The following is a 17566-nucleotide window of genomic DNA, read 5'->3' as shown; positions in this document are numbered from 1 at the left end:
GCATGGACGCACAACATTGCAGATAACTATACCGTTAAAATAGCTGTTTGCCATTTGGGTTATAGAAACTGCTCTATGCACGATTATACATATCAACTGAGAATCTATACACCTCAGCACCTAGGTCGGTGTGTTGCTAAGTGTGAGAGAGTACCACATAATTATTGTCCATGCAGACAAAATAAGTTCAGATAAGCTCATTCAAAATGTTCTGATACTATTCTATAGCACAGAAATAATCACAATTTAATTGTTAGCACAGCGGAGAAAACATGCACAATCCTGCTGATTGAATAAATAATATAATTTGATAAGTGATGAAAAGTTATACTGTGGCTTCTGGACACTCTTCAGGGGTGAGGCTAGCCCTCATAATAGAATCGTTGTCTTGAAGATTATGATTGCAAATCCATTCGTTACATTTTACCTTCATAGACTCATCGGAATCACATCGAGTTCCCGTGACAACCTCTAAATTGTCGGCATTTGACTGAGCCATGACCGAGTAGTCCCAGAGAGCACAGATGTCGTCCAAATCACTAAACACACTCTCACTCCCACAATCCAGACTAAAAACAGAGGGACCAACTTCTTCCTTGAGCAATTCACAAGCGTCTTCTTGGATCTTCTCAGAAATGAGTATAATCAAGGCGTCAGCAGAGTCGTTGGGTGAGAGAGCGTTAATGTTCTTGTAGCCAGAGTGGAGAGTACAAGCGATCCGGACTGCACTAAAGGCAGACTCTGAGATGTTTGCCGAGTGATTTGTGAGGCGATCAACAAGTGAGGCATTCTAAAGAAGAAATGAAGATGTTGGTCATAATACTGTGCCATCAGTAGAAACCTCTCAAAAAATTATTTGTAGTAACTTACTGCAATATGAGCTCCAATAATCATTCCCAGAGCATAGTTTGTGAGTGCGTCCGACTCATTAGTTGATTGTCTCTTAACGATGGGGGCTGCCTTGCAGGTGGTGAATAGCAGTACAGCTGCTGCAAAGAGCATTACAATATGTCGGGTTGAAGAAGCCATTTCGGAGAGTGGTGAGCTTTATAGGCTGTGCGATTGAAGAAGTTGTTTTCTTGGAGGTCTTTTGGTCTGACTGAGTCTAAGAACTTCTTTTTATATACTCTATTTGTAGCATTAGGTAATACAAGAATGCAAGTTTTGCTCTCCATGCACCCTAGCTTGTAGCATTAGGTAATAGAAGAATGCAAGTTTTGCTCTCCATGCACCAGGCCAGAGACTATACCTGTATATTGTATTACATTCTTTGTACTCATGCTAATGGAATTCCATTTTCACAGTGGTAACCATGGAACATTTTGATGAAAAATCTGTACTCAACCTTTAAACAGGATATTACTATGAGAGCTTCTTTTAAAGCTTCTGTTTCAGATATCCTATAGTTCTTGCTATTACAAATACCAATGCAAGATAAAATTGCAGACATTATAGTTAGGGTAGAGACAGGTTGAGACACTAAACAGCAGCTGTAATGATAGAAATTGGCTACTTCTATAAATTATGCCAATAAGACAGGTGCATGCGCACGCTGATGTACACAAATAATACACCTGATAGCCTATAATACTCTGCCTGCATGAATAGTGTCCCTCGTTCGATGTTGTCCAGTTTAAAAACAGCTGCTGAATAGGTATATTCAGTTTAGCTTATAAAGCACCCACATGCATGCACGGTTTGCCACATGCATGCAACACAAATGATCATGCATGCTCCAGAATGTAAGCAAAACCCATAAAAATGAGTTAGTATATGCAATTATACCATTCACAAGATAACCCATTGACCGTGGGAGTTTCTAGTTTCCCTACCATTATAACTTATAGCCTGCAGTCAAAAACTCACGTACATTCCATTTGCAATGCATCCTATAGAAAGTATCTTTAGAGGTTGTGCATTAGCTGCATGTGAGCTGTGAGCGGCATCTGGCTAAACTAAGCTTGATATGTGTTATGTATATATATTAAGGAATAATCCGTTGATACAATGACGTATAGCTAATTATAATTATACTATAATATGTTGTTGAAGTATTATTTGCACATAAATTACTATTGAATCATAGTACAATTGACGTATATTATACATACTTCTATTTGCGACGACATAATATGTATACTCTGTGTACATTTGCCTTTGTAACAAGATCATTTCTAAAACTTGAAGATTGCAATATGAGGTATAGTTAGGCATGATTAATTTTGTTTTCAGCCTGTAGCATAATTAGTAGTTGCATGCACACATTCATAAACATACAATGATATAGGGTAAACATTGAAACGTATCCATTTCCAGCAAACCATTCCTTTAACGTGTTCAAGTCAATGATCAAACAAACAACATGATGGATAGGTACAAGAATCACCAAAAACAATGATCATACAAAATATTGGGAATTCCACCAACTGTATAGGAATCTATACCAACCATTGTTCGTGTGTGCAGGGACAGCCCTCTTTGTCTACAAACATGTGTATAATTATTATGATAGAGGGCATTAAAATCGTTGAATATCAATCGTCAACTACTTACACGTTCCTGCCACTTAACTATGTATCATGATCACACTGTTGCATCATCAATATAGAACTATGCAAGCCTTGATGTATGAATAACACCAGTATTGTACCGATTCTTTCTCCGCATTTTGACACAGTTCGTAATGAGATTCTCTCTATAATATGCAATTGTTCTAGGTCTGTCAGCTACTAAATGTGAGCCTTGACGTGCATGAGTGTGCACGCATGCATGGCAGCATTTTTAACGATTCTTTACATCCTGGCTAAGTCTATTTCTAGGGAAGTGCATACACCCTCAACTTTGATGTGAGGAAGTTTAGCAGGTGCTCTCTAAGAATGCAGCATTGTTCAAAGATAGTGTATATTGCACAGGATATGATCTGATACGCATAATAATTATACACTTTATAACATCTCACATCAAAGCCATGCTTTAACAGATGGCTGTTTCACATACTTTGCTGAACACAAACAAAAGAGGTCACTAAAAACAAAATGGAGTGGGTATAGTCAGTTTGCATAACTATACATGTACAGTTTATAGTGCTGTGAGAAATAAACAAAAATGTCTGCAAGTGTATTTGATGTTACGAGGTCGTTTAATGGGGAATGTATGGGAGAAAAACAAACCACTTAATTTGCTCATGGAGAGTTAATAAGAATCAAGGACTCACTATACTATACACTGCACCCTTCCGTATACCCAACTGGTATCTAGGACTAAGGGTATCGGCCCCCATGCTGATTTACAGCATTGCAAATGAAATTGTTAATTTCATTACCCTTCTTCTTGGGAAGAGTTATCAGCTTTAGGATAAAATCGACTGCGGCAGTAATGCATGGTAGTCTACAGGAAGCCTAACAACAGTCAATAGCGAACCCTTCAGATTTGAAAACATAATTAATTTTATAGTGACCCTTGCTAGAAATAGTGCATTGCAATTAATATACAACATCAAGGAGCTATGGGGTACAACTTTACATTTCATAAATTATAGGCTATTGCATGGCCATGCATGCATGATTATATGGGTTATATCTCCCTAATAGATACTATAATACTCATATAGATACTATATAATATATATATAATCTGCTCAACACAGAGGCATACAGCAAATTCTAAACCTGCATGTATTGTGATTCGGTTTGTAATCATCAGACTGTAATGCGTCACTTGAATGGGAGAGGCCCAAGGCTCCCCTTCCATATTTCATGGAGCAATAGCATCTGTCATGCAGTGACCTCAGTGACCTTAATGCAGTACCCTTGTCTATACAGGTTCCATACTGCTCGAAAGGATAAACTAGGTTGAGATGAAGATGAACATGACGCCATTTACCTAATAACAAGAACGCCTATATATAATGATAATGGTAATCTTTTCATCTTATAATTTGACCAATTCATGCAATTGCCATGTTATGATATCATAATAAGCTGTGATCTCGATTGGAGAGTCAAACACTTAAGAAGGCCCAAGGTCGCATAATTATATTATTAAGGCATAAATACAACTCGCGAAACACAGAAACAATTAATCCATACACACATTCAACGTTGAGCTACATTTAGGGTCAGTATAGCAAATTGCTATCAGCCATGCAGGCTAAACACACATTACAAAGCTATATCTCTAGCACAAGCCGGCTCCATTGCTAATTACAGTGTTGCAAGTGAAACTATTATTGACTACAACTGAGTGTGGCAGTAATACATGGCAGTTAACAGAGCGAAATCTTTCAGATTCAAAGCACATGTCTATAAAGCTATCCCTTCTTTATTTTAGAACAGTGCATTTCGGCCTACCGAGTGCAACTGTTAAATTTTCGTAACTGAGGCTATAATTTTTATGGCTAACCTAAGGTATAATACTGAGCATTTACCATGCATTTAATTTTGTACGGTGGTTGTAGGCAGGTGCCTTGATAGTGAAATCGAAAACACGTGTTCATGTAAAGATATTCAAGTTATCGGAGACGGCCTCAACACATTGATGGCTGTCCGCCGTTTGTGCGCATACACAACAGGAGTGGGAAATCCCATTCAAGCCTATAAAATGCATGACAGAGTACAACCACTTCGCCATGTTTAGGAGCGCCCCCGTCGCTATAATGGGCATGGGGGTTCTTAAAGAAGGCGCAAAATCCCCCTTTAACTGGAGTTCGAAAGGTGGGCCCCTCGCCTGTTTTCGTCAGTTTTAAAATTTGAGGGCCCCCCCGAGATGTTATGTGGCGGGTAGGCGGGTAGCCAGCGTGCATGTACGCTGCAGTTTGCTACTAACCTTGTCATGCTTGATATACTTATAGGTGTTATCCTGCAGTTACAAGTCTTGAGTAATTTGACGCAGTTTTTATCTAGTGTCACTTTTCCACAGCAGTAAGCATGCGCATCAGATAGCCCTGCCCACATTTCAATTGCATGACATCATTCTAGTAACTATGCATGCAGTACAGTGCAGAAAAGATTGACAGATCATAGTGATTGAGTTAAGTTGGAGTTGATGGAACACAAAAGGGAGGGGGGGGGGCTCTAGCCCCGTCAGCCCCCCTCTGCCTACGCAATTGCATGTTGCACAAATCTGCACGTGAATCCGGCGATTTAGCTGAGATTGAACAAGATAGTTATAGTTATAGAGGCCTATCAAGAACCAATATTCAGGGAAAATCACAAACCCTAACCACATCCACAACAGAGTCTATCATTATGCGTATACATATTCTCAACCACTTCCACACACACAAAAAGGCCCACAGCCAATTACAACCACTTCCTTCTATCACTCACCTCACAAACTTAGTATAATGACAACTATACTTCAGCCGCATTCATGCATGGTAGGTAGATGAATAGTTTAAAGGGAAACTCTCTTTGTGAGTTACAAGCTACTTCCTCTGGGTAGATTGAAGAGTTCCTCTGCAGCACTGCAGACAGTTTGTTCTATGAGTTAGTTAGCCTCAAATGAGCACAAACGACCTGAGTGATGAATTGGATACAAGACATACACATTACACTCACAACACTCATATTTAATTCTCTTCTTAGCTATGCACTAAATTTACAAACACAACCATTATCTAATCACGCCACATTTGCTGTACCAGGCAAAGACGCAGCAGAGTAGAACACAGTATACAAATATATATTTGTGCCATGATGTGCTCTGACACTAAGGAATATCCATTCAAACTCTCAGGATACTCCAGGTACAAATCCCATGTACATTGGCTTGCTTGTAGTGAGCCTAAAGCCCACCCTCCACCCTTAAAGGGCTCTCTCTTTTATACAAAACTACTATATAATAGTTAGACACTGTTTAGGAAGTTTCTACATGATTTAGAAGCCCAAAGGGCTGGTTGTAGTATCCCGAACGCAGTGAGGGTTCTACTAGCCCTGAGGACTTCTAAATCATGTGGAAACTTCCTAAACAGTGTCTAAGCATTTTAGATCATAGCAACCATGAGTATTTAGCCAATCAGATTTGAATGTTCTTATCTAATCTTTGCTACATGATTTTCTAAGTGAAGTACATGATTTTCTATTGAAGTACATGATTTTCTATTGAAGTATATGATTTTCTAAATTGGATAGAACATTTCCTCTAACCAATCAGATTGCAGTATTTATGACAAACATGATCTAAGAAACACTTGGATCAAATTGTGACAATCAATTGTTCAGTATCCAATCACATTCAATAAAACTACCGGATCCTATTGGAAGTGGGTTGTCTGAAGACTGAAGTTGTAAATGTGGTTTGTCAAGTGCAAGCACACACACACACACACAAAATGTGCACAGTGCATGCACGGCAGAGATCAAAGAGTGTTTACTACTACTTAGTTGTTGGGTTGGATAACAGCTTCTAATTGCAATATGTGTTCATAGTACAAGCTACCTGTACCATGGATATCAAGGGTGTATTGTTATTGTACAACCTCGTGCAGTACAAATCCAATACACCCTTGATATCCATGGTACAACTATTACATATACCAGTACAATGCATAGGATGCATGGTTAACTATACATGTATGCATATAGCTAGGCCACTTCAAACTTCGAAGACAGATCTATAGTACAGCCATTGCATATCACATAATCATTAATTATAGGTGCATGGTCGTATGAAGCCAGCTATAGCATATTTCTGTCAACTATATCAAATCACTCACTATTATTATAATTATCTCAACCATGTTGTTGCCAATAATTATTATAGTTGCTAAAGTGACTGAATATGAGAGCATTAAACAATGAGAAATTTGAATATGCAATGGCTATTGCTTGGTTTAATGTAACGCACACTATAGTTTGTATCCCAAGCAGTTGGCAAAACAAACCATACATGATACTGCTTGTTATAATTGCAATAGCTCTTACAATAGCTTCCAAATCATAACACAGTTGGCAAACAAATCATAATACTGCAGCTTGTTATTATAATTGAAATATCATCCTTTTGTGTATACATGCTTGAGTGTTTGTGGCCCCTACACTAACTTCCAAATCATGTTATTTTATAACTACACTGTAATGCACCTTCAGTGCCTATAACGTTATAGTAAACGCATTGCAGTGAGAAGTTTTTTCAAACATCTGTGAGGTGCATGCATGCATGGTATAAGCACTTGCAAAGTTGCCAAATGTAACTCGCTCATAAATGGTCAGTGCTACACTGAATTCTTTAATTAAGTCCTTATAGTGTATACGAAAGATGAAGTGATGACACCTGTGCTATCACTGTAGTAAATTTGATCGATTTGGAGATATACAGAAAGCAACCTGCATGCATGGACCCACAACATTTCAAGATAACTATACCATTGAAATATCAAATATAGCTGGGTTATAGAAACTGCTCTATGCACGATTACTAGACCTGTGCCAAATATTCCGGAATAATATTTTGAATAATAGGCAGTCTTTTTTATAATTTAAATAATAGGTACCACTGTGAAAATAGTTTAATTGAGTTGCACATGCGCAGTAGCTCAGAACACGCCCACATTTTACATGGCAGTAACAATCAATGTTGAAACCACATTTTGTGTGCTAAATAAAGTTTGTTATTTCGCTGCTGAAATTAATGACTTAATCCCACTTTTTGGTGCCATATAATTTATAGGTGTTTTATTTCGCTGCTGCGTATGTTGAATGATTTGAGTAATAGGTGTCATCAATTTGAATAATAGGCGGATCCAGTGCGAATAAAAATTTGAATAATAGGTGAATATTTGCACAGGCCTAACAATTACACAATTAATGTACATATCAACTGACCACGTTATAAGGCAGGGGGAGTCTGACCTATCCACTAATACATGTACATGTAGCAAGTGCAGATAATCTACACCGCAGCAACTAGGTCAGTGTGTTGCTAAGTGTGAGAGCTTACTGTAAACACTGTGACACACCTATCCATGCAAAACACAATCATGCAGACCAGAGGAGGTACGACACGGTCACATGACCTGTCAAAAAGACTCATTAACTTGTATAAATATCATTCAAGACTGTGTATACTTCGATAGTGGATATATAATTTTAATTTTTGGCGTGTATCTTTCAAGAAATACACTTGACGTTCTACGATCAGGCTGGTTGATTGTTGGGCTTATGCTGATGTGAAATAGCTTTTCAACCAATTTCAACCACCACTAAGATTTTGAAATATTAGTGTAATTCTGTTTTAATGAAAGCACCGCGGGTGCTGATGCCTCGGTGGAGGTGCCAAAGCTACATAACATAAAACTACTAATAGCTAGCTTTTATACACACATTGATTATAATTATCATGATGGACATCTTTGCATGAAAATGGTGGGTAATGATCAACCATGATTGTTGTTAAAAGCGATCGATGCCAAAAGTTCAAGTCTAAAATTATGGCTGCAAGTCAGCAGAGCCTTGCAGCTCTCTAGCTCTGCTCACTCTTGCAGCTACCAATAGCTAGCTTTCTAATGTACAGCTAACTACTAAGTAGAGTAGTAACACTCGGTGAACAAGTTTTGCTACGGACTCTTCTGAAAAGGCTGCAATAGCATTCCAAGTAAGCAAAACTAGGCATAACTCGAGAACAAAGCATTATTTTGCAAATCCACGAATTAAAATCCAAGTAAACATGACTAGAAGCCTATAGAAACTCTTACTTGCACTTGATTCATCCTTGAGCAGCTGTAGCGGTCTACACACACACACAGACACACAAACACGTAAACAACTGTATACCTCGCTTGCGCATGCGCACCGAGGCATATCAACATCTAAGTTTTGGTTCTTACAACAAATCTAATCCTCTACTTGTAAAACTCTAGCTATACTAGCCTACAACAGATTCACTGAAGGCAAGCAAAGAAGTCGTTAAATCCAATGACGACATTCAGCTGGTGGCAAGTAAGCGCCATAAAGAGACAAGTTTAGAGCATAAAACTCAATCAAGAAATAGCAGCCAGGTGAGCTTAACCGAGTGTCGTACCTCCTCTGCATGCAGACAAGCTAAATTCAGATAAGCTACAATGTCATTCAATGAAATTCTGATAACTATTCCATAGCACAGAAATAAAAATTAATTATACACACTTTAATTGTTCTAACAACAGGGAAAACATATCGGTTGGCACAGTCCTGCTGATTAAATTATTGCAATTTTGATCACTGATGACAATTTATACTGTGGCTTCTGGACACTCTTCAGGGGTGAGGCTAGCCCTCATAATAGAATTGTTGCCTTGAAGATTATGATTGCAAATCCATTCGTCACATTTTATCTTCATAGACTCATCGGAATCGCATCGAGTTCCCGTGACAACCTCTAAGTTGTCAGCATTTGACTGAGCCATGACCGAGTAGTCCCAGAGAGCACAGATGTCATCCAAATCACTAAACACACTCTCACTCCCACAATCCAGACTAAAAACAGAGGGACTAACTTCTTCTTTGAGCAATTCACAAGCGTCTTCTTGGACGTTCTCAGAAATGAGTCTCATCAAGGCATCAGCAGAGTCGTTGGGTAAGAGAGCGTCAATGTTCTTGTAGCCAGAGTGAAGAGTACAAGCGATCCGGACTGCACCAAAGGCGGACTCTGAGAGGTTTGCCGAGTGATTTGTGAGGCGGTCAACAAGTGAGGCATTCTAAAGAAGAAAATAATGAAGTCATATACATGCATTGATAAACTACTGTGCCAATAGAAACCTCTGAACACAAGAAGTGACTTACTGCAATATGAGCTCCAATAATGAGTCCCAGAGCATAGTTTGTGAGTGCATCCGACTCATTAGTTGATTGTCTCTTAACGATGGGGGCTGCCTTGCAGGTGGTGAATAGCAGTACAGCTACTGCAAAGAGCATTACGATTTGTCGGGTTGAAGAAGCCATTTCGGAGAGTGGTGAGCTTTATATAGGTTGTGTAATCGAAGAAGTTGTCTTGGAGGTCTTTTGATCTGACTGAGTCTAAGAAACTTTCTTTTTATAGACTTTAATTGAAACATTAGGTAATACAAGAATGCAAGTTTTGCTCTCCATGCATCAGGCCAGAGACTATCTGCTCATGCAAATTGTAATTTGAGGAGCTTACATTCTTTGTGTATACTTATGCTCATGGAATTTCGATAGCTAGGAAAAATCTGTACTCACCTTTAAACAGGATGTTACTAGTTAAAAGAGTTAGTTACAGTTTAAATGCCAAATTGCAAACATTTAGGGACTCGCTTCTGTTCACCAGGCATATGATTCTAAGTCTGGTCTGTAATGGGAAATTAACAGCTAGCAGGTAGCTTGAGCCTCACGGCCTTCCGTATCGTATAATATAGCATCATTATAAAGATCTACATTTTTGTGACGATATAATACTATTATTCAATTTACAGTCACTGTGTAAGGTGAAAAGAAACATAATTATATTTATTATTGCATTCAACCATTCAATGATGTAAGGTAAAAATTTGGATATTACATCCATTTAATTGACATTGGTCGTGTGTACAAGGACAGACTGTTTGTCTACACACATGTGCAGCTGAATCTCAATCACCTTAGCTACGTATCATGATCACACTGTTGCATAATCATTCCACGATGTATATATGCAAGCCGTGATGTATGAATAACAACATGCAGTATTGTAACGATTCCTTCCATCCTGGCCCAGCATTTTGAGACAACTCCCATCCACGTAATGAGATTTCAATTTTCTCAGGCCTGTAATTGTATTCTAAATGTAAGCCTTGACGTAACTGTGCATGTACGACGGTATTTTTAATGATTCCTTGGCTAAGTTAAGTGTACGTATCTCTAGGAATTCTCCTCCCCTCTACTTCGATGAGACATTTTGGCAGTTGCTCTCTAGGAATGTAGCGCTGTTCATATCAGGATATGACCTGTTTCACTTGATGCTGTAAAGCTCACGTACATGCATGCACACATCAGTCACGTTTCACATCAAAGACATATTGATACAGATGCATGTATGGCTGTTTAAAATAGTTTGCTGAACACAAAAAAAGGTCACTACAAACAAGATTAAGTGGGTATAGTTAGTTTACATTAAAGTGTACATGCCTTGCCAGGCTGCTCCAGTGGAGGCTGGAATGATGTTCTGAAAGGCACCATGGCCATCACGCCATTTCTACAACCACAAAAAGAAAAATGTCACTAAACATACGTATATATACATACATGTACAGTCAACACATGGCCGTGTGTTAACTACTATATACACCTATATAACTGAACATTACCATGTACTAATTCCATGAGCTTGGCACAGACCTATATAAAACTATATACAATCTCGCTATACACCGTCATTTCAATGCATGGAATGCATGCATGAATGCATTACAATTCAAGGTTAAGAGGGACAAGCTTGAAATCTGAGAGTATTGTGATTCGATGTAATCATCAGTTAATACGTCAATTGCATAGGAGAGACCCAAGGCTCCCCTTTCAAGTATTTCATGGAGCAATAACATCTGTCAAGCAGTGAGTCTATACTAGTATCCTGTTTCTATCAGGTTCCTTTGATTACTTGTTGCCCAGTGAGTGGGCAGATCAAAGCAATCCAGTGCTCAGTATATGGCATGTTGCTATTGCACTGCATTATATGGCATAATGCACTGGATTATATGCACTTGCACTGTGTGTAAATGCAGTAGATTTCTTTAAGAGATATCCATGTCTTTTATTACGATTTATATGACCAGTCAGACGAGTTTAACGTCATTGGGCAACAAGTTAGTTATTGCAGGCGCCCTCGTGCAATATATGGCATGTTGCACTCTGGCTGGGCAATAACTAATACATGTGCTCCCCCTATTATTATAGATGCCAAGGCATGTAAACTGAGTTGAGGTGCATGAAGCCATTTACCTCAACTTTAAACAGCATGAATTCAACTAGAAACATGTGTCGGTAAGCAAATTGCTATCAGCAGGCTAAACATACACTTATATGGAATACCCTACGTATAGCTATAATTTTGTGCTTAATGTTTTTTTATAAGTATCGTAGGGATAACATTTTCACAGAGAGCGGAAGTTATTGAACTATCTAGGGAAAGTGGCTACTCCCTCTCCTTACTTTGATGATACATTCTGGCAGGTTCTCTCTATGAATGCAGCATTGTGTACATTGCACAGGATATTATGACCTGTTTAAGATGACAGTAATTCTTCACGTTTCACATCAAAGCCATGCATGTACTATGCTTTCACATAGTTTACTAAACACAAAGAAAGGAGGTCACCAAAAACAAGATTAAGTCGAGTACCATATAGCGGGTAATTTTCGTGGGGTAAAAAATTCGTTTATCTGAAAAACAGTGTTAGAAATCAGTTATTGACTGAATGGTGAGAGTTTCTTGCTTCTGGGTTAGGTGATTTCTAAGAAAGTGAGAATAAAAGATTTGAATAATAGGCAAAATTGATTGAATAATTAGCTCAGGCCTACTCTTCTCTAACAGTTACAGTGTTGGAATGTTGGAATTGGAATTGCTAAAAGTGTTATTACAGTAAGCAAGGTTGTTTTGGGGATTTTTGAATGGCAGTATTACCCATCATGTTGCTTTGTTTGAGTGTGTTTAATCGTTGACTCGGTACAAAACTATGACTGATACACATACTTAAGGACAAATTTGCTAATTAAATGAATACGCTACACCCAAATGTTTACATACAATAATTATTGTACTATATATACTATAGTACAATATTGCAGTCAGTGACTGCCGGGGACAATTGTACAAAATAATGTTTACATTGTGTGTTTACATGCAATATTGTACTACACTGACTGCCGGGGATAATTTTAAAGGAATGTAAACAAAATTGTACCAAATCGTACCTAACTCTACTATGGTGAAGCCAAAGAGCTATTAACTGTATCAACACACATCATAAACCTCAAATGATATTGTTTACAAAGGTCCTTGTTGCCCAGTGAGTGGGAAGATCAAAGCAATCCAGTGCTCTGTATAAATTATGGCATGTTGCATCACTACCTACCATAATTATATTGCAGTGCAATATATGCATGGCATGCTGCACTGTGTGTAAATGCAGTGGATGAAATTAATGGATGTTACACCCAAGTGTTTACCACATATCATTGGATGTTTGTTTGCATGCAATATTATGCTATACACTGACTGCCGGGGACAATTTTAAAGTTTCAGAATGTAAACAAAACAAAATTGTATACCAATGAAATCGTGCCTATGGTGAAGCCATATATCTTCTGCTGCAGTATCAATGCACATTACATTTGAGGATTGTTTACTTGTTGGCCAGTGAGTGGGCAGATCTCAAAGCAATCCAGTAATCTGTATATAGCATGTTGCACTGTGTGTAAATGCAGTGGAAGAAATCTGCTTTTTACCCGAGGCCGTACCTCGGCCAGTGGGTATAGTATAGTCATTTGGTGCATGTCTGTTTATAATATGTGAGTCTGCTTACCTGTATATAATTATATCATATGGATGCCTAGTGGCGGATTAGGATTCTTGAAAGAGGGGTTCCAGTAAGCACAGTTAGTTGAGCAGGACAAAGACTCTGAATTTTACCTAAAAAAGGTCGTCACTTCTACTAAACAGTCAGCATGTGCATTCATCATTTAAAAAAGGTCAGTAATTCTAACAGTCAGCATGCGCTGGAGAGTTTTTAGCCTTTTAGTCACTAAAACTGCACAAACAAACCTTCGCAGAACATGCAAGAACTAAATTTGCAAACTTTGTAGAAATGCTTAATATATACCATGCATCTCATGCACAGATATTTGATTAAACTTCAAAGTTGGCAAAGCAAGACACAGAACAGTGTATACAGTACCATATAAGATGCTAGTAGTTACTCTATATATAGCTTAACCACTTCAAAACTCCCAAAAACAAATCTACAGCCATTTTTAGACATGCATGCATATCACATAAATGGATGATCTATATCAAATCACTCAAACCATGTTGTTGCCAAGAGACTGAATATGACAGCATTTAAAAACAATGAGCAATTTAATACGCAATGCTTCAATTGCTTGGTGCTGAGTTTATGTGACGGCCACTTGTTGAGGATTTGTCTCCCACGCAGTTGGCAAAACAAACAATCTAATATTAGCCACTGCTTATACTGTAATTGCATCACCAATGCACCTTCAGTACCAAAATAAAGATTGCAGAGAAGTTTAATCAAATATCTGTGAGGTGCATGGTATAAGCACTTGCAACGTTCGCAAATGTAAATCCTTCACAATACAGTACTACACTGAATTAAGTCCATGCATATAGTGTGTACGAAAGATGAAAACGATGACGCCAGTACTATCACTGTAGTATGCCAAAAAACTGATGGATTTGGAGCTATGAAAAGCAATCTGGGCCCACACAGTTAAAAGATAACTACTGTGGAAACATCCATCCAGCTGTTTAATCCCATTGGCTTATAGAATTGCTCAATACATAATTTCATTATAGTACGTACCAACTGAGAATCTACACCGGAGCACCAAGGTCGGTGTGTTGCTAAGTGTGCACGAGCTTACCATAATTATTGAAACTCACAAACACTGTGACACCTGTCCATGCAATACACAATCATGCAGACAAAATAAGTTCAGATATAAGCCACAATGTCATTCAATGAAATTCTGATAACTATTCCATAGCAAAGAAATAATAATAATTTTAATTGTGTGAATCTCTAACAACAGAGAAAATATGATCAATTGGTAATAATTATTATTGTAATTTGATAAGGGATGAAATTTATACTGTGGTTTATGGACACTCTTCAGGGGTGAGGCTAGCCCTCATAATAGAATCGTTGTCTTGAAGATTATGATTGCAAATCCATTCGTCACATTTTATCTTCATAGACTCATCGGAATCGCATCGAGTTCCCGTGACAACCTTCAAGTTGTCGGCATTTGACTGAGCCATGACCGAGTAGTCCCAGAGAGCACAGATGTTGTCCAAATCACTAAACACACTCTCACTCCCACAATCCAGACTAAAAACAGAGGGACCAACTTCTTCCTTGAGCAATTCACAAGCGTCTTCTTGGATCTTCTCAGAAATGAGTATAATCAAGGCGTCAGCAGAGTCGTTGGGTGAGAGAGCGTCAATGTTCTTGTAGCCAGAGTGGAGAGTACAAGCGATCCGGACTGCACCAAAGGCGGACTCTGAGAGGTTCGCCGAGTGATTTGTGAGGCGGTCAACAAGTGAGGCATTCTAAAGAAGAAAACAAGGATTAATATTTTTCCATATGCATTAAATAAAATAGTGTTCCATAGAAATCTTCTATTGTATAGTAACTTACTGCAATATGAGTTCCAATAATCAGTCCTAGAGCATAATTTGTTAGTGCATCCGACTCATTAGTTGATTGTCTCCTAACGATGGGGGCTGCCTTGCAGGTGGTGAATAGCAGTACAGCTGCTGCAAAGAGCATACGGATTGAAGAAGCCATTTCGGAGAGTGGTGAGCTTTATATAGGCTGTGCAATCGAAGAAGTTGTTTTCTTGGAGGTGTTTTGGTCTGACTGACTGAACCAAAGAAATGTTCTTTTTATATACTCCACTATAGCTAGCTTGTATGGAGCAATAATTAGGTAATACAAGAATGCAAGTTTGCTCTCCACCATGCAGCCAGAGATTATCTGCATGCTCATTGTAATTTGAGGAGCTTGTACTCATGCTACTCATGCTAGTGGAATTCTTTTAAAAGTGGTAACCATGGACAATTTGAATGGGGAAAATTTGTACTCAGCCTTTGAACAGGATATTACTAAAGAGATTCTTGCTATTACAAATGCCAATGCAATATCTTCAGCTGGCATGAAAGAGTATAGGCCTATCTAATGTACGAGACAAGCAGTATGATAGAAATCGGTTCTATGGCATTGATCCACCCCGTGCATGGCTGGCAATCGAAACCTCCCAAGGAAGACCACCTCTCTATAACAGCTAAAAGGCTGTTCCCCAATGGTGTCTGTTCTATGGAGGTTCCACTGTACAAATAAAATTATACCCTACATGCATGGTGTCCATCGTTAATTCATTGTAGTCCAGTTTCAAAACAGCTGCTATAGCTATATTCAGTTTAGGTCATAAAGGCCCCACACGGTTTTCACATGTCCACGTGCATGCTACACACATGCATTCATCACCTGAGCTGGAGTGCAAGCAAAACTGAGTACCATGCACAGATTAACCCATTGACCTTCGCTACGTATCATTATCACACTGTTGCAAGCCGTGGTGTAAGACTGAGTGTTGTAACAATTCCTTCCATTGATTGGCTCAGCCATTCAAGAAAACTCTTATTCACGTAAGGAGACTTCTGTTAATATTTATGCAATTTTTATACGTCTGTAATCCTTGACGTAAATGTGTATGAATGACAGCATTCTTAACGATCCCATCCTGGCTAAGTGTACTTCTATAGGGAAAGTGGCTACTCCCTCCATTTTGATGATACATTTTTTTAGCGGTGCTCTCTAGGAATGCAGCATTGTTCAAAGATTATTGCACAGGATATGATATTACCTGTTTAACCTGATACTCTTAAGCTCACGTAAACACAGTAATTCTATCACCCTCTTATCAAAGCCATATGTAACAAGCTTCATTGCACAATGGCCTTATTATCATTGTCATTTTGGGTGAATGGGGAATGATTGTGAATCTATAAAGCAACGATTAGATCGATTAGAAAACAGTGTTTTTTTGTGGATTCGTTTGAACATTATCTCATTAGCAGTTTAAGCAGTCCATGAAAGTGTCTAGTTTGCTCAAACAACTCATTTTTGTGTCCATGGCCATACGCACGCACGCACGCACGCACGCACGCACGCACGCACGCACGCACGCACGCACACACACACACACACACACACACACACACACACACACACACACACACACACACACACACACACACACATAAATAAACCGACACACATCACTCTATCCCTGCTGCACACTCACAGGGTAATTATAATTATACTTGCATGTATATATGGCTGTTTCAAATAGTTAAGCTAAAAACACAAACATAAGAGGCCACTAAAACAAGATATTGAATGGGAATGGGTAGACACAACTATTATAGCTTTACATTGTGAGCTTTACATTGTGTGTAAACAAAAATGTCTGTATGTTTTGGACATAAAATATTAATGGTGCTGCATTGGGCCATTATAAATGTCACAGACAGTGCACAAAATTAATAAAATCGAGGCATGTCGTAAAGTGCCACTTCTTTCTTGTGTTTCGGCGTTGCCCCATTGCTAAAATATGCATGGGAGGTTCTTAACTACCGAAATGTATTGTGGTGGGTGGCTGAGGGTGTACGCTGCAGTTTGGTACCAACCTCGTCATGTCTTGGTGTCATCCTACAATTCCAAGAGTATTTTAATAACTCATTCCATGCAGTACTTACTTCCTGTCCACATTATTGTGGAAGTAAGACCAGATCCCATCTATCTCACAGCACTCTATACCCACCCAACTTCCCATGCTGTGTCTCCACAAGC

General features: G+C 38.6%; 3 protein-coding genes across 3 annotated transcripts; all 3 read right to left on the bottom strand.

Moving 5' to 3' along the window:
* Positions 1-234: 234 nt before the first annotated feature.
* On the bottom strand, positions 235-1103 carry LOC135334646 (uncharacterized). The gene is made up of 2 exons (XM_064529917.1): positions 871-1103; positions 235-790 (listed from the first exon to the last, which is right to left on the bottom strand). Exons 1-2 carry the CDS (start codon positions 1027-1029, stop codon positions 326-328), a joined length of 624 nt encoding a protein of 207 aa, XP_064385987.1. The 5' UTR covers positions 1030-1103; the 3' UTR covers positions 235-325.
* A 7988-nt stretch (positions 1104-9091) lies between these two features.
* LOC135334645 (uncharacterized) lies at positions 9092-9966 on the bottom strand. Its single transcript, XM_064529916.1, has 2 exons — positions 9759-9966; positions 9092-9673 (listed from the first exon to the last, which is right to left on the bottom strand). The coding sequence occupies exons 1-2, from the start codon at positions 9915-9917 to the stop codon at positions 9209-9211; spliced, it is 624 nt and encodes a 207-aa protein (XP_064385986.1). The 5' UTR covers positions 9918-9966; the 3' UTR covers positions 9092-9208.
* Positions 9967-13358: 3392 nt separating this feature from the next.
* On the bottom strand, positions 13359-16770 carry LOC135335572 (uncharacterized). The gene is made up of 2 exons (XM_064531105.1): positions 15350-16770; positions 13359-15261 (listed from the first exon to the last, which is right to left on the bottom strand). Exons 1-2 carry the CDS (start codon positions 15497-15499, stop codon positions 14809-14811), a joined length of 603 nt encoding a protein of 200 aa, XP_064387175.1. The 5' UTR covers positions 15500-16770; the 3' UTR covers positions 13359-14808.
* Positions 16771-17566: the final 796 nt, after the last annotated feature.

Source organism: Halichondria panicea, chromosome 4, assembly GCF_963675165.1.
Source record: "Halichondria panicea chromosome 4, odHalPani1.1, whole genome shotgun sequence".
Taxonomy (NCBI): domain Eukaryota; kingdom Metazoa; phylum Porifera; class Demospongiae; order Suberitida; family Halichondriidae; genus Halichondria; species Halichondria panicea.
The sequence above is the reverse complement of the archived record's forward strand: the minus strand, read 5'-3'. Positions and strand labels throughout refer to the sequence as shown.